Below are 16,753 nucleotides of genomic sequence, written 5' to 3' on the forward strand. Positions count from 1 at the left end.
TAAAATCTCAAATACCGTATTTCTGAGAGGTTTAGTTCTTTAGTTAACATTAGATTTATGTCTTTACAGAAATGTTGCTTTCTGACAGCTGTGCAATTACCCAGTGTCACTACTGTGCCGTGTAGTTAAATGGTCAACAGTTACCATGTTTATAAACAGTGTGTGACATTTGAGCTTTGAAAAGCAAATTCTTACTGAATGCTTTTGGAAGAGTTCCATGTACGGTATTTTTATGCCTCATTCAGTGGAATATGCACTAAATGGAATGGCAACACAGATTGATTGTAATAAGCATTACATATAAAATGGGAATCAGATTAAACAGAAATCCCAGTGCATTACACTGAAATGATTCAAGTTAGAACAATAGGCAGTGCCACCTATATTACAGTAGTGACTCAAGAATATTACAGCTGTGCAGCCAGGAGAAGTTGCAGTCCATAGCTCCTCTTCTCCCAATCTTCCTTACAGTTTTCTTCATCTCCAATACTTCTCTTGATTAACACTAATCTTTTATGCAGATTTTCTTCGGTGTAGTTTTTTTTCTGATCCCTATGACCTAAGTAATAGGCAACTAGTGCAGTGCAGACTTCAAAATGCATTATTAGTATATTTTTGTTTGTGTTGTTATCAAATCACATTGTGCAAAATGTTGGGTGCACCTTCTTGTTAGCATTCATGAACTGTAGGGGTGTGTGCTAAAAGCTGGTGCAGGTTTGGGTCATATTTACTCCTGTTTGCATAAACTGTCTTGTTAGCAACCAAAAATGGAACTCAGTTGGGGTCGGTGTTTGGGATGTATCTTCTGTCTCCCCACACTTTTTATTTTTCTCCTTTTTTTTTCTTTTTCCCTCTCCCTCCCACCCCCTGTGGTTTTTTTTTTCTTTTTATTCCTCACCCCTCCTCCCATTAAGTTGAGTTATTTAGCTTGTGGAGGAACTGAAATGGAGGTCAAGAAAGGACGACATCATATCATTTAGACAGAGCCCATAAATGGAATATTACAGAGTTTATGGGGAACAAGAACCTTGGATAGCTATCTAGACTAATGGCCAGGCACCTGAGTAGGAGAGTATAGAGATCTACGTGACCAATCTGGCCTATCTTTTGTGGGAGATTCCAGCTGAATATGCCAGGTTTTCAGGCTTATATTAATGGAGGAGCCTACAATGGTTAAAATACCACCCAATCTCATGACAGCCTTTCAATTACTACTTGTGCTTCATCAGTACCACGGGGGGAAGAATAGCTTTTCTCAGCAGGGCAGTTCTGCAGAAGAGAAAGAGGGAAATATCAGGCTCCATATTTTAATGTAACAGTGCATAACTTGAAAAAAAGGCCCCACTGGGTGAGGGCTTTCAGTGCTATGTTTGTAGAGTGTATACTAAGAATGAAGTACTACTCGTAGTAAATTATCAAAAAATGTGGATGCTAAAAGCACATTGTACTTGTGGTTCATTAATGACTTGTACAAAGCTAATACATACCAAGTTTTGGAATTGACAGCTCCTATCGTAAGAGTAGGGAAATTAAGTGTATTACTGAGATGAGATGTAGTGATCAGTTAAAGACAGGGACTTTGTGAGCCTGCAAAGTGCTTCTTAAAAATCATGTACATGCACATTTCTAGAAATATGTTCAGAAAAAGGAAGAATATAGATTTTCTGGCAAAACTTACTTTTATAAGAAGTACCAATTCTTCATGGAAAATGATATTCAGTAAGAGAGGGACAGTTTCAGTGGATTTTCTGATCTGAAAAAATATGTCATGGAAACTCTTTGAATTCCCTTTTTTCCATTTAGAGAAGGAAGAATTTAATATTTCACTTTGAAATGACATTTAGAAATTTTAATGAACCTGTATTAAATAAGAAAAGTAAACTTACAGACCTGATCCAGTTTACTGCAATTGAATTTTTTCTCTTCAAAGTTATTACTCCAAAATGTCATAGTTTTATGACTTTTCATCTAGAGTTGGGATGTTGTACTAAAAAATTTTTTTTAATCCCTGTTCTTGTCGTGCTATTACCAATTAAGCTTTAGAAACAATATCCATTTTGAGTGTTCTTTAGTATAAGAATTATAATATTTATATAAATAACTTATTTATTGTGGCTAGTAATGCTTACTTTATTTTTAATCTAACAAAGGTCCTCTGGAGATACTGAGCCAAGAGATATTTATTTAAAATGCAGGGGAAAGAAGGTTCTAGGGAAGTATAAGGATTATACTTACTGCTCCAGAGAAACTGTTTTTCTGTGAAGTTCTATTACCTATGCAAATCACACCTGGACAAGGACTGCACTATTTTAATTGAAGAAATTTCTAAATATAAATTGGATATCTAGGGGATTTAGAGTGAACCCATCTGTTCTACTAAAATCGACTTTTTTGTATCTGTTATCTTAACTTATTTGTATCCAAGACACACACAAAGCTTCTCAGATAAACAGATGCACTTCGATATTATCCAATTAATTACTGTCAGATGTATTACATTGGAAACTTGGTCTGTAGCTCTTCTTTGGGATCAAAACCAGTTCCCTGATTCCTAGGATGCTTTCCTGGATATTTAAATCAAGAACAAAGCCATTTTAAAAAATATAAGTCCATCTCCTACAATGAAACCAGCAGCAGGACCTAGGTTTGACTCAGGGTTACAAAATGCTATAAAGAAGATAGTGATTCTTTTTCTTCCCTTCTGCAGTTTTACTATAGTAGATTTCAAAATGATTCTGAAGTATTTTTTCTTATTTTTGGGGGGATGGGAGAAGATAAGACAGTAGGTAAATAATTTCTGCAAGAATATGAAGAGAAAAGAAAAACAAGCTGCTTTTGGAAGCAGGTGACTAGCTGCAACCTTGTTGGGGATAAGAGTTGGAAACAATTTTCTTTTGAAACCTGTTCAGTGGCAAATGTGAAGTGAGCAGGTAATGAATTGTAAGGGCTGAGACTGATCCCTTATGAAAGATTTGCAAAGAGCTGAGATTTAGACAGGATTACTTCCCCAAACCCTCCTTTACTTACAACTTCATTATGAATAATAAAAAAAAAATTAAAAAAAAAAAGAGGGAAAGAAAAGGTGAAAAAAGGGTTTTATCTGTCGTTGCCATGCTGATTGTTTTAGACATATGAAGGGAAAGCTGACAAATTCCCTCAGAAGAACCAGAGTTTTGAGATATTTGCCTATGATGATGTGACAAAGGTGTATTTTAATTTTTTTTACTAATTTCATAGTGTAGAGCTGACCCTGAGTATTTCCTAACCTCATCCTCCAATGTCCTGGTCTCTAAAAAAGAGTGGGTCTTCTGCAGGCTGCTTCTTCAGATGCTTACTGGCCAGCACATTCTGTGCCTGGTTTTCTGTTGTAAGTGTTGAGGAACACATCCAGTGCAGGCAGCTCAGGGTGCAGCTGCAGTGCCAGCTCCAAACTGAACTCTGGGTGGGAGCCCCAGCCAAGAGGACAAAGGGCCCAGGGACCTGAGCACAGCCAAGTGAGGGACACTGAGGGAAAGGGCTGGAGCTGACAACCCCCAGGCTGTCCCATGCTGATACTGCGAGAGTATAAAACCCCAAGGTTTCCTTTGTTTAGGGTCTCTCCTCAGGTGTACCAGCTCAAGCTGTTATTTAGTTACTGCAGCAAGATTAAGCTGTTTTAAAGATTAGTTCATCTGAGATTATGCTATGGGAAATCTGGGGCTGAGCTGGTGAGGAAACCTTAGTGTGAGAGTGTGGAGATGTAGCTGCTCAGGGACCTCAGTGCCTCTGGGTGGTGTGAGTGTGACTCCAAGAGTGGGTCCTGGACGGTCGGACAGGGAAGTTTCCTTAACACAACCATCCTGGAGCTGGCCATGGGCTGTCTGTCTGGTTGGTAGCGCTCTGCAGTGGTGTCTCAAGAGGAATACAACTGTGTAGGAGTGGCTTTTTAACAGGGCCTGGTTCCTGGAGCTGGAGTCTGATCCGATGTATCCGCCAGTGACACGGAGCACTCACCTCATTGCAGGTGTATCTGCTCTCTGATGACAGCTGTAATTAGTCATTGGTTGGTGCCCTGGTTTCAGCTGGGATAGAGTTAATTTTTCTTCCTACTGGCTGTACAGTGCTGTGTTTTGCATTCAGTATGGGAATAATGTTGATAACACAGTGATGTTGTAGTTGTTGCTAAGTCGTGCTTACTCAAGGACTTTTCAGTTTACCATCTTTTCCAGAGAGGAGGTGCACAAGAAGCCGGGAGGGAGTATGGCCAGGACAGTTGGCCCAAACTAGCCAAAGGGATATTCCATACAACAGAGCATCCTGCCCAGTATATAAACTGGGGGGAATTGGATGGGAGCCACCAATCACTGGGGAAGGGGTTGGGCATCGGTCAGTGAGTAGTGAGCAGCTGTATTGGTCACTACTTGCCTTTCTGGGGTTTTATTTTTCTGTCTTTTTGTTGTCTCCCTTTTAATTACAGTTATTTTTTAATTATATTATTTTATTTCAATTATTAAACTGTTCTTATCTCAACCTACAGGTTTTACCTTTTTTTTCTGATTTTCCTTTCTATCTCACAGGGATAGGTGAGGGTGGTGAGCGAGCTGGCTAGTTTCTGGCTGGGGTTAAACTGTGACAGCTGGCAATAGTTTTGGTTTTATGTTCTTCCAGTATCTCTCAGGACACTTTTTTCCAATTATTTTCGAACTGCGAACACCCCAGTTTACTCTATTTCATTTTTTCATTCTGGAAAGCTATGATGCTCTTTATGCTCACCATTAAGGTAAAGGATGTGCAAGTAATAACCTTTGCTACTTTCATATCCCTCCCAGTAAAACAGTCTGGTGGTTCTTTTATATCATGGATTTCAGGGTGGCAACTCTTGTTTCCAAAAATTGAGACACAGCAGGAACATCTGTGTTTGCCACCTGCAAGACATTTCCTTCTAGGATCCTGGGGTTGATTGTGGGGCTTCCAGACATTCCTACTGCCTGTTCCCCTGGGTACATAGTAAGGAGACAACAGGTTTACAACTATAACACTGAAGCATGTAATTCTAAACTCTTTAGCACATCCTGCTGTCACTGAAACAGTCTGCCTACGTTTGTCTGAACACTCACCAGCATCTCTCTCAGTTGTGTCTGGCCACTCATCCTTGAATTCCTTTCTAGCAGGCTCCTTGTTGCTGTTAACAGCAAGGTGTTGACCCTGGCAAAGCAGCCAGGTATTGTGGAAAAGAGCCTTCCCCATTACTAGCCACCCATTATATCCTTGGAGAGGAAAGGATTGTTTCTGTTCCTTTTTTTTTTTTCCCTCTGCAGAATTGATTTATTTCTAAACATAGCAGTATTTATTGCTTACTTTCCTAACTTCTCCTTTTAATCCTGCCACTACCATTAAATAAAATAATGAACCAAGTTACTTATTCATAAAGGCAATGTAAATATTTGCTCTTCGCTGTATTCCAGTAAAATAATGTTGTCATGGATTATTGACAGTAAATTATTTTAAGTTATATATTTAAAAGTAAACGAAACCATATACATGAAACTATCTTTGACCATTTTTCATCCAGCATCTTATTTTTTTCTTTTGTCATTGTTGCTATGAGATCTGAAATCTTAATGGTCGTATTTTGATTTCCAGTGTCTTCTTATTTCATTGCTATTGCAAATGCATTCTTCTGAGAAATTGTAAACGATTTTCTACATTTGCTGCTCCCTTCCCATCTTCCAATTCTGGCCCAGTTCTGATAATATCATTTATATGTTGTCACTAATAGTGGTCCTCTGAGTGTATTACAATTCTCTTGTTTGGGTTCTGCATTTTACATTTGGCTCTTGAAATGTAGTTGGGGAGGAAGAAGGGCATTCCGTCTCAAATAAACCTCTTTTTTCCAAATTTGTAGAAGCTATTTGCTACTCTAAGAGAAAATAAAGGAAAGATGGATGCTCTTTAATTTTCAGTGTGCTGTTTATCTCAAAAACAGATTTTCTGTTTGATAGGAATATTGTGAGGCATTACTCCCAAGTGCCAACTAGACCCCATGCACATATAAAGTATAAAAAGAACTAGGACATTTTGAACATATATTAATTGTTTTTTCATAAAAATCCCCATTACATACTTTAACATGTGAATCCTGCCCCAATAGATGGCAGCACTTTTCCTCAGCCACTGTGATCTCACAAATTCCTAGTCTACTTCCTTTATATAGAGCGCATTTATGAAATAGGCAGTGACAGATTCTTCAAGGATGCTTCATAAACCATTCTTTTCTTTTTGAATGGCTGGACACAAACATAAGCAAATGGCAAGACCTTGAACAGCTTGAATTATTAAAAATGGGTGACCATAATCTTCCAAGTGCTGATATGTTTTTGCTCTTTGAAGTAAAATAAACTCCATAATTTACAAACATGTAATTTCTTTCCTATTCTGAGAATTCTCAGTAAATTTTCCTATGATATCACAGGTCTCCAGGACCTTACTCTTCACACTTCTTAACTTTTAGGAGCCTCCAGCAATACACTGGTGCTATCAGAAAGTTGAAACTTCTGAGAGATGTTTTACAATAAATTATTTTTTTAGGATTTTTTAAGACATCAAGTCGGTAAACATGGTGCAAAATCTGAAGCACAAAACGCAAGAAGTTTCTGCTCCCTCTCAGCATGTTTGGGTTTCGAGTAAAAGTTCATGCTATGTGTTGCAGCTCTTAACTGGAGACATTTAGAGCTATTTAAAATTGACTATCTACGGAGATGTTTCTAAATACATTTCAAGCTATTAGAATGCAGAGCCATTGCCTCTGTAGGAGGAGCACTGAATGGTCTAGCACTCTGATGACTAAAGAGAAACTCTTAGCAACCTAAATTTAGGCACCTCATTTTAAAAACTTTGGCCCAGATATGTGAACCCAGCAGAATGAGTTACAATAATTCATTTCAAATTCCCTGGCTCTTTCAGCTCCCCAGACTTAGCATTTATTCATATAAATTGCTCACTGTTGCAGATAAATCACAAAATGTAGCCAGTGCAATAACTCTACACCTGAGCATTATTTAATCCTGTGTTGCAAATGCTGGCAGTACTTTGATTTTTCTCTATATGTTATAGCACCTGGCTATTTTGACTTTGTCTGAACATGTTTGGGGGTGAATAGGGAGAAAATGTACAAGTTTTTGCCCTCCTGTTCATCACTGCTAGTTTTCCTAAGAGCTGCTATTCCTCAATTAAGTGGTCAGTTTAATTTTCCTGCCAGCTTAGAATAAATGCAAAGGAGACAATTACCAAGGGGGACAATTTTTCACTGCATGCTTAGAAGAGGATTATTTTATCAGAAGTGTTGTCTCTAGTGGTTCTCATCTGCTTTGGCACCAGTTTTCGTTATTTTCCCATAATGCTGTTTATGATGATGAAGAGAATTACTGTGCTCTGTCTGTGTTGATTTTTCTCTTTCCGTGAGTTTGCAATTTCTGTTTTGGGATTTTTGTCTCTTTAAAGGAGTACTTCACCTTGTGGACATGAGAAATAGATGGAGATATGTGTGTTGCCCACAATTTTTCTTATGTTTCTGTGAGCTATGCAAATGAGTAAAATTTTAAAACACATTTATTTAGGCAAGTAATTTATACTTTTTTTTTTTTTTTAAAGCACAGTATAAATTATGATTAATGTTAAAAATGTTGGTGTTGGTTACTTAGTGAAGTTTTACTTGTTTGGGTTTTTTTCTGGGATCAGTACTCCCTTAGCCTATATTAGGGATGGATCTCTTGTCATTTCACTGCAGCCTTAGAAGTAGTGGGTGTTTATTCTAAGCCAGTCATCTGTAGTCAGTGTCATCAGAGAAGGTGATTCATCCCATCTGATGCTAAATGTCTGAGAGGCTTATTATGCAAATCTGTTCTGAAGAGGAAGGTGGTTGATGATGTTCCTGCTCAGCCCAGTCTACAGAGTCTCTCTGTATCAGTGCAATTGTTTTTGAACAGAGTTCAGAAATTATGCAGGTTAAGAAGCAGTAACTAGAAGCATTTTGTTGATCTGTATTTGATTTTTTAAAGGTGTTCATTTCAGTGATTCATAGGGCCTTTTATAACAGAGCAATAAGAATATCTGTTCAATAAATGGGGTCATACTGGTACAGAAGAAAGAAGTTGTTGAAGGCAGGAACATTCAAAACTTCATGTAATGAACTACCTTCTGAAATACATGTGTGCACTGGGACTGTCCTGGTTTATTAGGTGAGATGAATACACAATAGTAATTGTTTAACCATGTATTAAGCAGGATATTAAGAATATCTCTAGCAGTGTAATGTACACCTCTTGGTGCTTGCTATTGCCCTATTAGACTGCTAAGTATCTTCAAGTGAGTTTATCTATGTCAAACAGTTAGGAACTTGTATGTATATTGCCAAATCTTTCCTCTGAGGTCCTCAGTACTAGTAGTGCTGTTTGTGATAGCAATCTTTCCTAGTTTTAGCTTCCTAATGACCCATGAGGGTTACTTATGTGTGGACAAATATGCTAACTGCTGAGATGGGCTGTTTCTTTATAATATGTAATGATTGTCCAAGCCCATAGCAGGAAGCCAGAAAAAGTGACCATGCAAATCATAACTTTACCTTGAGTACTGTGGAAACATGAAGAGATGACGACTTATATGAATTTCACTTGAGTGTCTTCATGGTGTTTTCCATGAAATAGCTTAAGTAACAATTAAACTATCAGAGTTGCAGTGAGGCAGAGACAGTATGTTTTGGGAAGCACGTTGAAAAGAAACCCAACCTAGTAGGATGCATTAAATATATCATACAAAAGTTAAACTTCATGAACTGCATGTTTGGTATTCAGTTGTTCATCACAGAAGCCCTTATATTGATGTACCACCCTGCTGCAGGATGCTTTTGTGGTATATATACATGGCCAGGGTGCTTTGGGTTAGGAACTGAAGTCAGGGAAAAGTGACTACCACTAATAAGATACTGTCCCATGAAGAAGCAGAGGAAGAGATGAAAAGAACTATACTGAAACAATGCCAATACCAATGAAAACAATCAAAATGAGCTTTATAGTACATTTTTATATAAGTTTTTTTCTGGAATATATTTCACATGTTTTATTTATTTTTATTATTATGTTTCTTTTTATTTTTGTAGGCTGTGGAAACCAACCTTGCATCAAAGGATAGTCACTGGGTCTATGTAAATGAGGTAAGAAAGTCAAAAGAGAAAACACAGTTTGCTACATTGACTCACCACCATTTTTTGTTTCATATGTTTTGACACACCAAACTGAGCATATACTTACCATTTTTGCTTTTTGAATGGCACTAGGTGCAAACTCTGCAGTGTCACTGCTTACCTGTCTTAGTTGAATTGGCACAGGTTGAACACCAGAGGTCAAGATAAAGCTTCCAATACACCTCATAGCAGCTGGGAGACTTTATTTTTACCTGCCTGCTGATGCTATTTCATTAGTAATTTAGGAAACAGAGAATATATCAAAAGAAACCTCAAATATAGGCATCTCTGTCTACCAGGAGCTCACTCTTCACTGCTATGAAAGCCTTCACACAGGTGCCAGGACAGGCAAGAGTGCTGAGGTGGTTGCAAGCTCAGCTCATTCAAATTTACATGATACACAGGTTTTCTCTAGTGCAGAACTGTGTTGGTGCATTGGCCAAGATCCAGAACAGCATAGATTCAAAATGTGATGTTTCCTCTCTGCAGCAAATGGTGTCCTGTCCTGCTACTGTGATTATTTATTTTACCTTAATACCATGATACTCTAATGGGAATCTGTTCAGATTTCAGATTTGTACTTTAAAAGCAGTGAAATGTTTTATCATATATAATAATGTATAAATCACTGGTAAATTTCAGTATTTTATATATCTGTGGTTTTAATAGTGATTCATTAAAAGATAGCATAATATCTAAGTTAAAAAGAACAGTGTTCACTGTCTTATTTTTATTTTATAAATACACAACCTTTAATTTAATAACGAATTCCTTGGTTAATTTCTCATTCCTTTCTTTGCACCTGGTTAATAATTTTGGATAGGCAACTTTTAATAGTAACATTAAATTGTATTGTGCGGCATTAGAAAGGCTCTGTAATTAAACAGGGTTTAGGGAAAGCGAGTGAAATCCCAGCTTGTGAAGGCTTTATAAATTCTTTCTGGTCCTTGTTACATTTAAGTACCTCCTGGTTTGTCAGCTGCAGTAATGACCCACTACAAAACATCAGCAAGATGCCCAGAGAGCCAGTGTTTATATTCACATAAAGATAATACAGTGCATATTTCCCTAAATGTTTATAGTCAGGGAGTGTTTGTGAATTTTTTATTGCTGTGTTATTGTTCAGATGTTAAAACTCACTTCATGATGCCTGAGTCTGGAAAATCAAAATAAAAGCCTTCAGCACTCATGCACTAGCATGTGCATGCATACACATGCACAAACACATCACACAGGGTGTCAATTCTGCTTCTATTTTGGGAGCTGCTATTTTTTCTCTTTTATGGCTGAAGCCTGGGTAGGGAAGCCATGATAGCAACATGTAAATCTAAAGTATAACTTTCTAGTGAAAAATATTAGTACACATAATTATAAATATCATAAAATGAAATGAAATTCCATCAGACAATTACAGAAGCTTTTTAGAGTCATAAAACTCTGGAGAGTTCTTTGCAGGCAAAAATCTCTCGACTGTCCTCTCTCTAACAGAAGAGTGTTGGTCTTCGTGAGTTTGCTTAAAGCTGCTATGAAAAGAAGGTACATCAAGTATCCATATGAATGCATCTATAGACAGATGGAGATTCCTTATGGCTTGCTTCTTATTTAAGTGTGCATGTGAATACCCCCATGCTGGTAAGAAGACAGACTGATCACCCTTTCCATGTACAAGTTTCCAGTTGGTAGTAGTGAGAACTACATGAGTACTTGATAGAAAATATAATACTGGCTGTTGCTGTGATTTGAAGAATGGAATGAATTTTTGATTCCCAACAATCAGCTATTCCCAGTCAAATCAGCTCTTTTTGATGTAATTCCTCAAGAGTAGCAGTCCCATTATGTAATGGACCAAAAACTCAACTAGACCTTTTTTTCTCCCAGGCAGATGGAAAATCCTCACTTTTCTGTTCACCCTATGTTCTGTGTGACCTAATGATCCCATTGCAAGGAAAGAGAGGTGTAAGGCTGACTGAACTGAAGGGGCAGTAGTAGGAAGAGAACACAGTGACAGATTTTTCCATTGGGGTTCCTTGTATGACAAGCATTTGATTGTAATCAGGCTTTTCAGGCCTTTTTCCCCTCCATGAAGAATTTAAGGGCCTTGAACAGCTCAGACTGCTGAGGTCTGCTGGTCTAGAACACCTTTTATTTGCCCCATCTCCCACCTTTTGTCAAGCCAATGAGGATCTGAAACTTGGACTTACCTTACTGTAGTAAGAATGACTACATGGCATGCTATTATTTCAATAAGAGATTTTTTTTATTGTCTTACTTCACTTAAATCTACTTTACTATCTCTGTACTGACAATTTGTGGGTTTTTTCCCTTGTGTATCTTCCCATACAGTAAGACAGGAGTTAGGTTTTGGAGTTAGACTTAAATTTTATTAGGTGAGCAACACCACCAAGCTTAGGATGAGATAACTTAAATCTCTATGGTTGGTAAGGTTATTGCCCAGCAAATGAGCAAATGTAGAATATAAGAGTTGTTCCCAAATTACAGAGCTGTTCTGTCAAAATCCCTGTGCTGGTTTTCAATAACCCAGGTCTCTGTGCTGGGGTATCTGTTCAGTTTGGATGCCACTGCTGGTGCAAAAGGACTCCATCATCTCAGTGAATTGGGAGTTGAATCTACTGCATGAGGTTGGAAGGCTGAAACATTACATGGCAAGTTTTCTAGAATAAGGGAATACACAGGGATGGGTCTTTGCAGGCAATATCATGTCCTCATATGTCCTCTTTGAAGCCAAGTCATAAAAACCTTACTGCTTTAAAAATATATAATTTTAAGTGTGTCTACTTTTCTGATTTCAGACATGTTATGTTTCAAACTTGCAGAACTGTCAAAAGTACTGGAGATTAGAGGGGGAAAAATGGTTTTCTAACTACCCAACCCCTTTTAGATTTATATTTCATCATCTGCACTTTTATTTTTATTCATCTAGAAATACTAAATCATCCCTTGCCTCCATTTAGGTAGCAATTCTACCTGAATTCTGGGTTAAACATGCCAAGTAGCTTTTTAAGAGCAAGAACACTTGTGTTTTCTGTACAAATCCTTGCAAAAGCAAACAACTCTTCCAAACAATGACATGCTTAGCTGTGTCTCCAGAATAGTCCAAAACATTTTATTACCTGGGTTGGGAGTTGCCAATGACCAGCATTTTGGACCCTATGGAAGATCTGCAAGAACATATCTAGTCTTCTGCTTGTACAATTTTTGTTTGTGCCTTTAATTGCTGAAGTGACCCACCAGCTTTGATAGATGTGTGTTGCTGCTTCTTTTGGTATGACTGGCACAGTTGTAGACACCCCCCATTTTTTGGATATGTATTTGCTGTCTTTTTTTCCTAGTTTCCCTTCCTATTTTTATTTTTCTCTTTTCTTTCTCTTTCATACCTGGCATCAAGCATCTCTCTTGGTTCCTTGAGACATTTTTCATTCTCCCTTTCTCTTTTTCTGCCTTTTCTAAGAAAATTCTGTGCCTTCCCCAGGGCACATATCTGTGGGAGAGGCACAAGAGCACTACTTGAAACTGAGTTTGTATGTGGTTGTACCAGAAGCAGAACTCTAAGAGCCTGTGTCTGCTTCTTTATTAGTAGCAACAGTAGGTCTGGGAGTATAAATAGCATTAGGAACCACATTTCTCTGGCTGTGGGACATTTAATGGTTTTGAAATTTTCTGCATTCCAAGGATAGAGAAAAGATAAAATATACTACTCTGCAAAACTGTAATATGGACCAAAACAGATAGTCAAATTAAACAGAGTATTTTATTCCCTCATATTAATAAATGTAATTTTAATTCTAATTTTCTAAACATTCATTATTTTTATGTGTAAATCAGTATGAAAAGCAATGAACTACTCTTCATGGAAGAGAAATGGGTACTGAATTTGACTGATAGTTCAATTCAGAGTTGTTCCACTCTTATCTCATCCTTCCTTTAATTTCTTTTTCAACAAACTTCCACCACTATTCAGAAGTTTAATTGAAAGCTGTAAGACATGGCAAGACAAAGCACAAAACTATTGATTATATAGGAGATTATTTTTCATGAAAGACCAGTAGGAATGAAGAGAGGGTAACATAGTGTTGCATGCCCTAACCATATGTTTCTGCTCTGAACTTAGGGAGAGGTGAGGGACAAACCTTGTTCAGTAGCTGCCTGGAAATACACAAAAGAAAGAAAGACTGAGAAAGACCTTCTTTTGGAAGTGTATTTTCTTTCTTTTTAAAGAAATGCCCCAGAGAAAAGAAATTAAAATGAAGGTTTTAATTTTCCTGGCATTTGAAAAAGTAATGTTTGGATACAGACAGGGCTTCACAATTTCCTGTGATTGACAGCATTATCCCTACATGTTTAAAAAGTTTAAGTCAGCCATCAGTTCAGATTTCATTATGGCTAAGGAAGAATGGGCTGAGAAATCCAGAAGATAATTGGTGTGCAAGTGATTATGACATGGTAGCATTCACTGTTTGGAGAAGAGAAAGAGGTGGGAAAAGGTCAATGGGGATAATAGGAATCAATAAAAAGACTTCACAACTTTAGGAAACTAGTAGCGCTTTTGGAAAGATAATAGAGTAAGTAAAGGATGGCAAAAGAACTGTGGAATTCTGTGGGGATGAAGGCATAACAAGGTATAGTCGTGGTTCCAATGGGTTAACTTTACAGAACTTGAAATAGAGGTGAATTCTAAAGAAAAAGTGTTGAGAAGACAAAGGGAGGAGTGTAAAGGTGTAACAAAGTAAGTGATTATAACCTCAGGGTGTGGTTCAAAATGAGTCATTACGTATCATGAAAAGCAACCAGAAAACATTTAGGTGTAGCAGAAGATAAAGGAAAGTGTAAAGCGATTACTTGATGGGAAAATGAGGTTTTAATGGCTTTACTGAGTCCCTTGATACTGACTTTGTAGAAACTATTAATTATAACCAGACTTAAAAACATATTGTAGTAGACTCAGTTTATTGAGAAAAATCTGAGGCACTTCACAAGATGCAATTCAATAGAGAAGTGCTGGGTATTTGTAGCCTCATTTGTGGCTACAAAATGAGGTATAGCTGGTGAGCATCTGCAGGAGCAACTTAGAATCCTTGTGGATAAAAAGCAGAATGACAATCAATGCTGTTGTGGTCTTGCTAAGGAAGCAAATGTAGCATTCAGATATGTCACCAGAAACATTCTTTGTAAGATGAAGGAGGCAATTATTTCACTGTGTTTGGCATCAGTTTGGCCTTGTTGGAACAGTGTGGCAAGTTTGGGGCAAGACACTTTAAAACGAAACCAGAGATTGCAGAACAATACTGAAAATCTAGAGGAGAGCACCTGGTATGATGAGAGCTCAGTAAAATATGACCCATATGAAAAGGCTGAAAATCTTAGGTTTGATTCTTGTGAAACTCAAGATGGAGAAGGGTATACCAGTACAAATAAAACAAAATTCTTATCACTGTTCACTCTGGAAAGATAAAGGAAACGCAATTTAGTCTTCTGCAGTAAAAATGAGATCTGGTATTGGAAAATGGTTTATGATCTAAATATGATAGTATATAGGAACAACTTCCCTGTTTACCTTCTTTCTTCTCATCATCTGTCTCTCTTCACACCTGGTTCTGCTATTGTTTTTTATTCTTTGTTTTTCAGCGTCCTACTCACATTATGTAAGTCTGCTAAATATTTTCACATGTCAGTATGGAAAGACAAATACAAGTGTATTTTGAATGCCACTGGGTATTTTCTGATCTGCACCTTCTGTTCTAGGTCTTTTCACATAACATTTTTCAATACGGTTTATGACAGTGACAGTTTATACAAAAAGTCACTGCATATACTTCGTATCAAACCATTTATTCAATACTTTTGGTGGCACACATAAATGTATGGGAACTGTGACTGCTATTTGATTTCCAGCCATCATGGAACTCCATCCTTCTCTGTCTACTACTGAGTAAGCTGGAACGATTGTGTTTGATTAGATTCTGTCAGCCAAATCCACCCTTGGGGCCGCCTCAGTGATTTGACTTAGCCAGGGATGAACCTAGCATCATATTTCTTGATATCAGTCATTTGTAATGGGGGATTATACTGTAATTGTATGTAGTTTTGATAGAAGAATCCCTAGTAATGGATTACTAGCACTTTCAGTGCTTTAAAAAATAGATTTAATTGTAAGGTGTAAAGAATAAGTCTGAAAGCTAAAGATTAGAGCTTTTACTTGACTGCAGTGTTCATTTGCTGCTTTTCCATTGTATTGATTCTTGTTGCTTCAAATCCATCCACATCAGATCAGATACAAAGGAGAATTTGTTATTAACACAAATTACCTTCTTTTATAGTCTTAAAATCACCACATTCTCTACCATATGGATTAACAAATGCTGAAATTCAGACAATACCCCCTTTCATCACATTAGTTCCTTACCATCCAAATGATCAGGTACTCTCTAGAAAGGAATGTACTGTGGAGTACAGAAGTCCTCCCTGTAGGCCAAGCACCAGCCCCTGTGGGTATTTGTCACAGCACACCAGTTTTGGAAGGGAGGAGGTGCTCACAGGGACTGCCCAGGGGGTGACTGTATCTGAATTTTACAGCTCAACGCACAGTTTAATGCTATGCAACCTTCTTTATTGCTTAGAAAAACTTGTGCTGTCATTTGTCCCATTTAAAAGCAAAGCAAGAAAGATCAACCCAGTAAGCCTGTGCTGCAGCATCGTGGGGAGGATAGCAGGGAGGGAAGCTGTATTTGTAATGACCCTTGCAAATTCAAAGATTTTTTTTTTTAATGGATAGAATGTGATAAACCAGTTAATCTTGTAGTAACCTGAGCTTAATAAATAGAGCTTTTAAAAAGTCATCAATAGCTTTTCCAGTGCTAACCATAAATACATTTGTGGTAGTTTACTTTGGCTGAACAAACCCACTACAATATTTAAAAAAAAAAAAAAAAGTCAGGGACCAGTTTGTTATTGGTGAACATCTGTTTTCAATAAGAAATCTGAAACAAATATCATGAGGCTGTAGAAATAGTGTGTTATACAGATTCAAAATTTGTAGGAAAGCAAAGTATTCGGTATTTAGAAGACAACAGAAATTCTTGTAAGCTTCAATTAAAAAATAAAAGTAAATTCACATTAACACCCAGAAGAGGATGCTTTTGAATATTTTCTCTTTTCAATCCACAGAAAAGATCCCAATTTGGAAAAGTTGGAGTCAGTAAGCAGAGAGAAATTACTATAGCAATTGCAGCTGTAAAGTATTTGGTTAAATTCTTCCCAGCTATGATGATACTTCTCAGAAAAGCCCTTGTAGTTTAGAAGGGGAAGGGAAAAATAGAGTAGAAAGAAAAGTTCTTGGAGTTTTTTGTGGGAAAAGTAATAAAAATATTTGGAAATATAGCAAGAGCACACATTTCATCAGTGGCAAGAAGCCTTAGACAGAAAGTGCTAAGGGATTTGGAGAACCCTGAGCCATGTGGAGATGATATTGTCCTCATCACTTGAATACAAGTCAAAAATTTTAGACAGCAGTTGACCTTA

At 37.4% G+C, this 16,753-nt stretch overlaps 1 protein-coding gene across 4 annotated transcripts in view; it reads left to right on the forward strand.

The window, feature by feature from the left end:
- Positions 1–16,753, forward strand: part of GRID1 (glutamate ionotropic receptor delta type subunit 1) — a 510,592-nt gene that overhangs the window by 376,189 nt on the left and 117,650 nt on the right. For all 4 annotated transcript variants that reach the window (XM_051799805.1, XM_051799806.1, XM_051799803.1 and 1 more), the window contains exon 5: positions 9,134–9,187. In XM_051799805.1, the coding sequence (XP_051655765.1) occupies positions 9,134–9,187 (54 nt within the window). The remainder of the gene's footprint in view (positions 1–9,133; positions 9,188–16,753) is intronic.

The sequence above is a fragment of the Manacus candei genome, unplaced genomic scaffold (assembly GCF_025592945.1).
Source record: "Manacus candei isolate 608988 ecotype Guabito, Panama unplaced genomic scaffold, ASM2559294v1 h1tg000050l, whole genome shotgun sequence".
Classification (NCBI taxonomy): Eukaryota; Metazoa; Chordata; class Aves; order Passeriformes; family Pipridae; genus Manacus; species Manacus candei.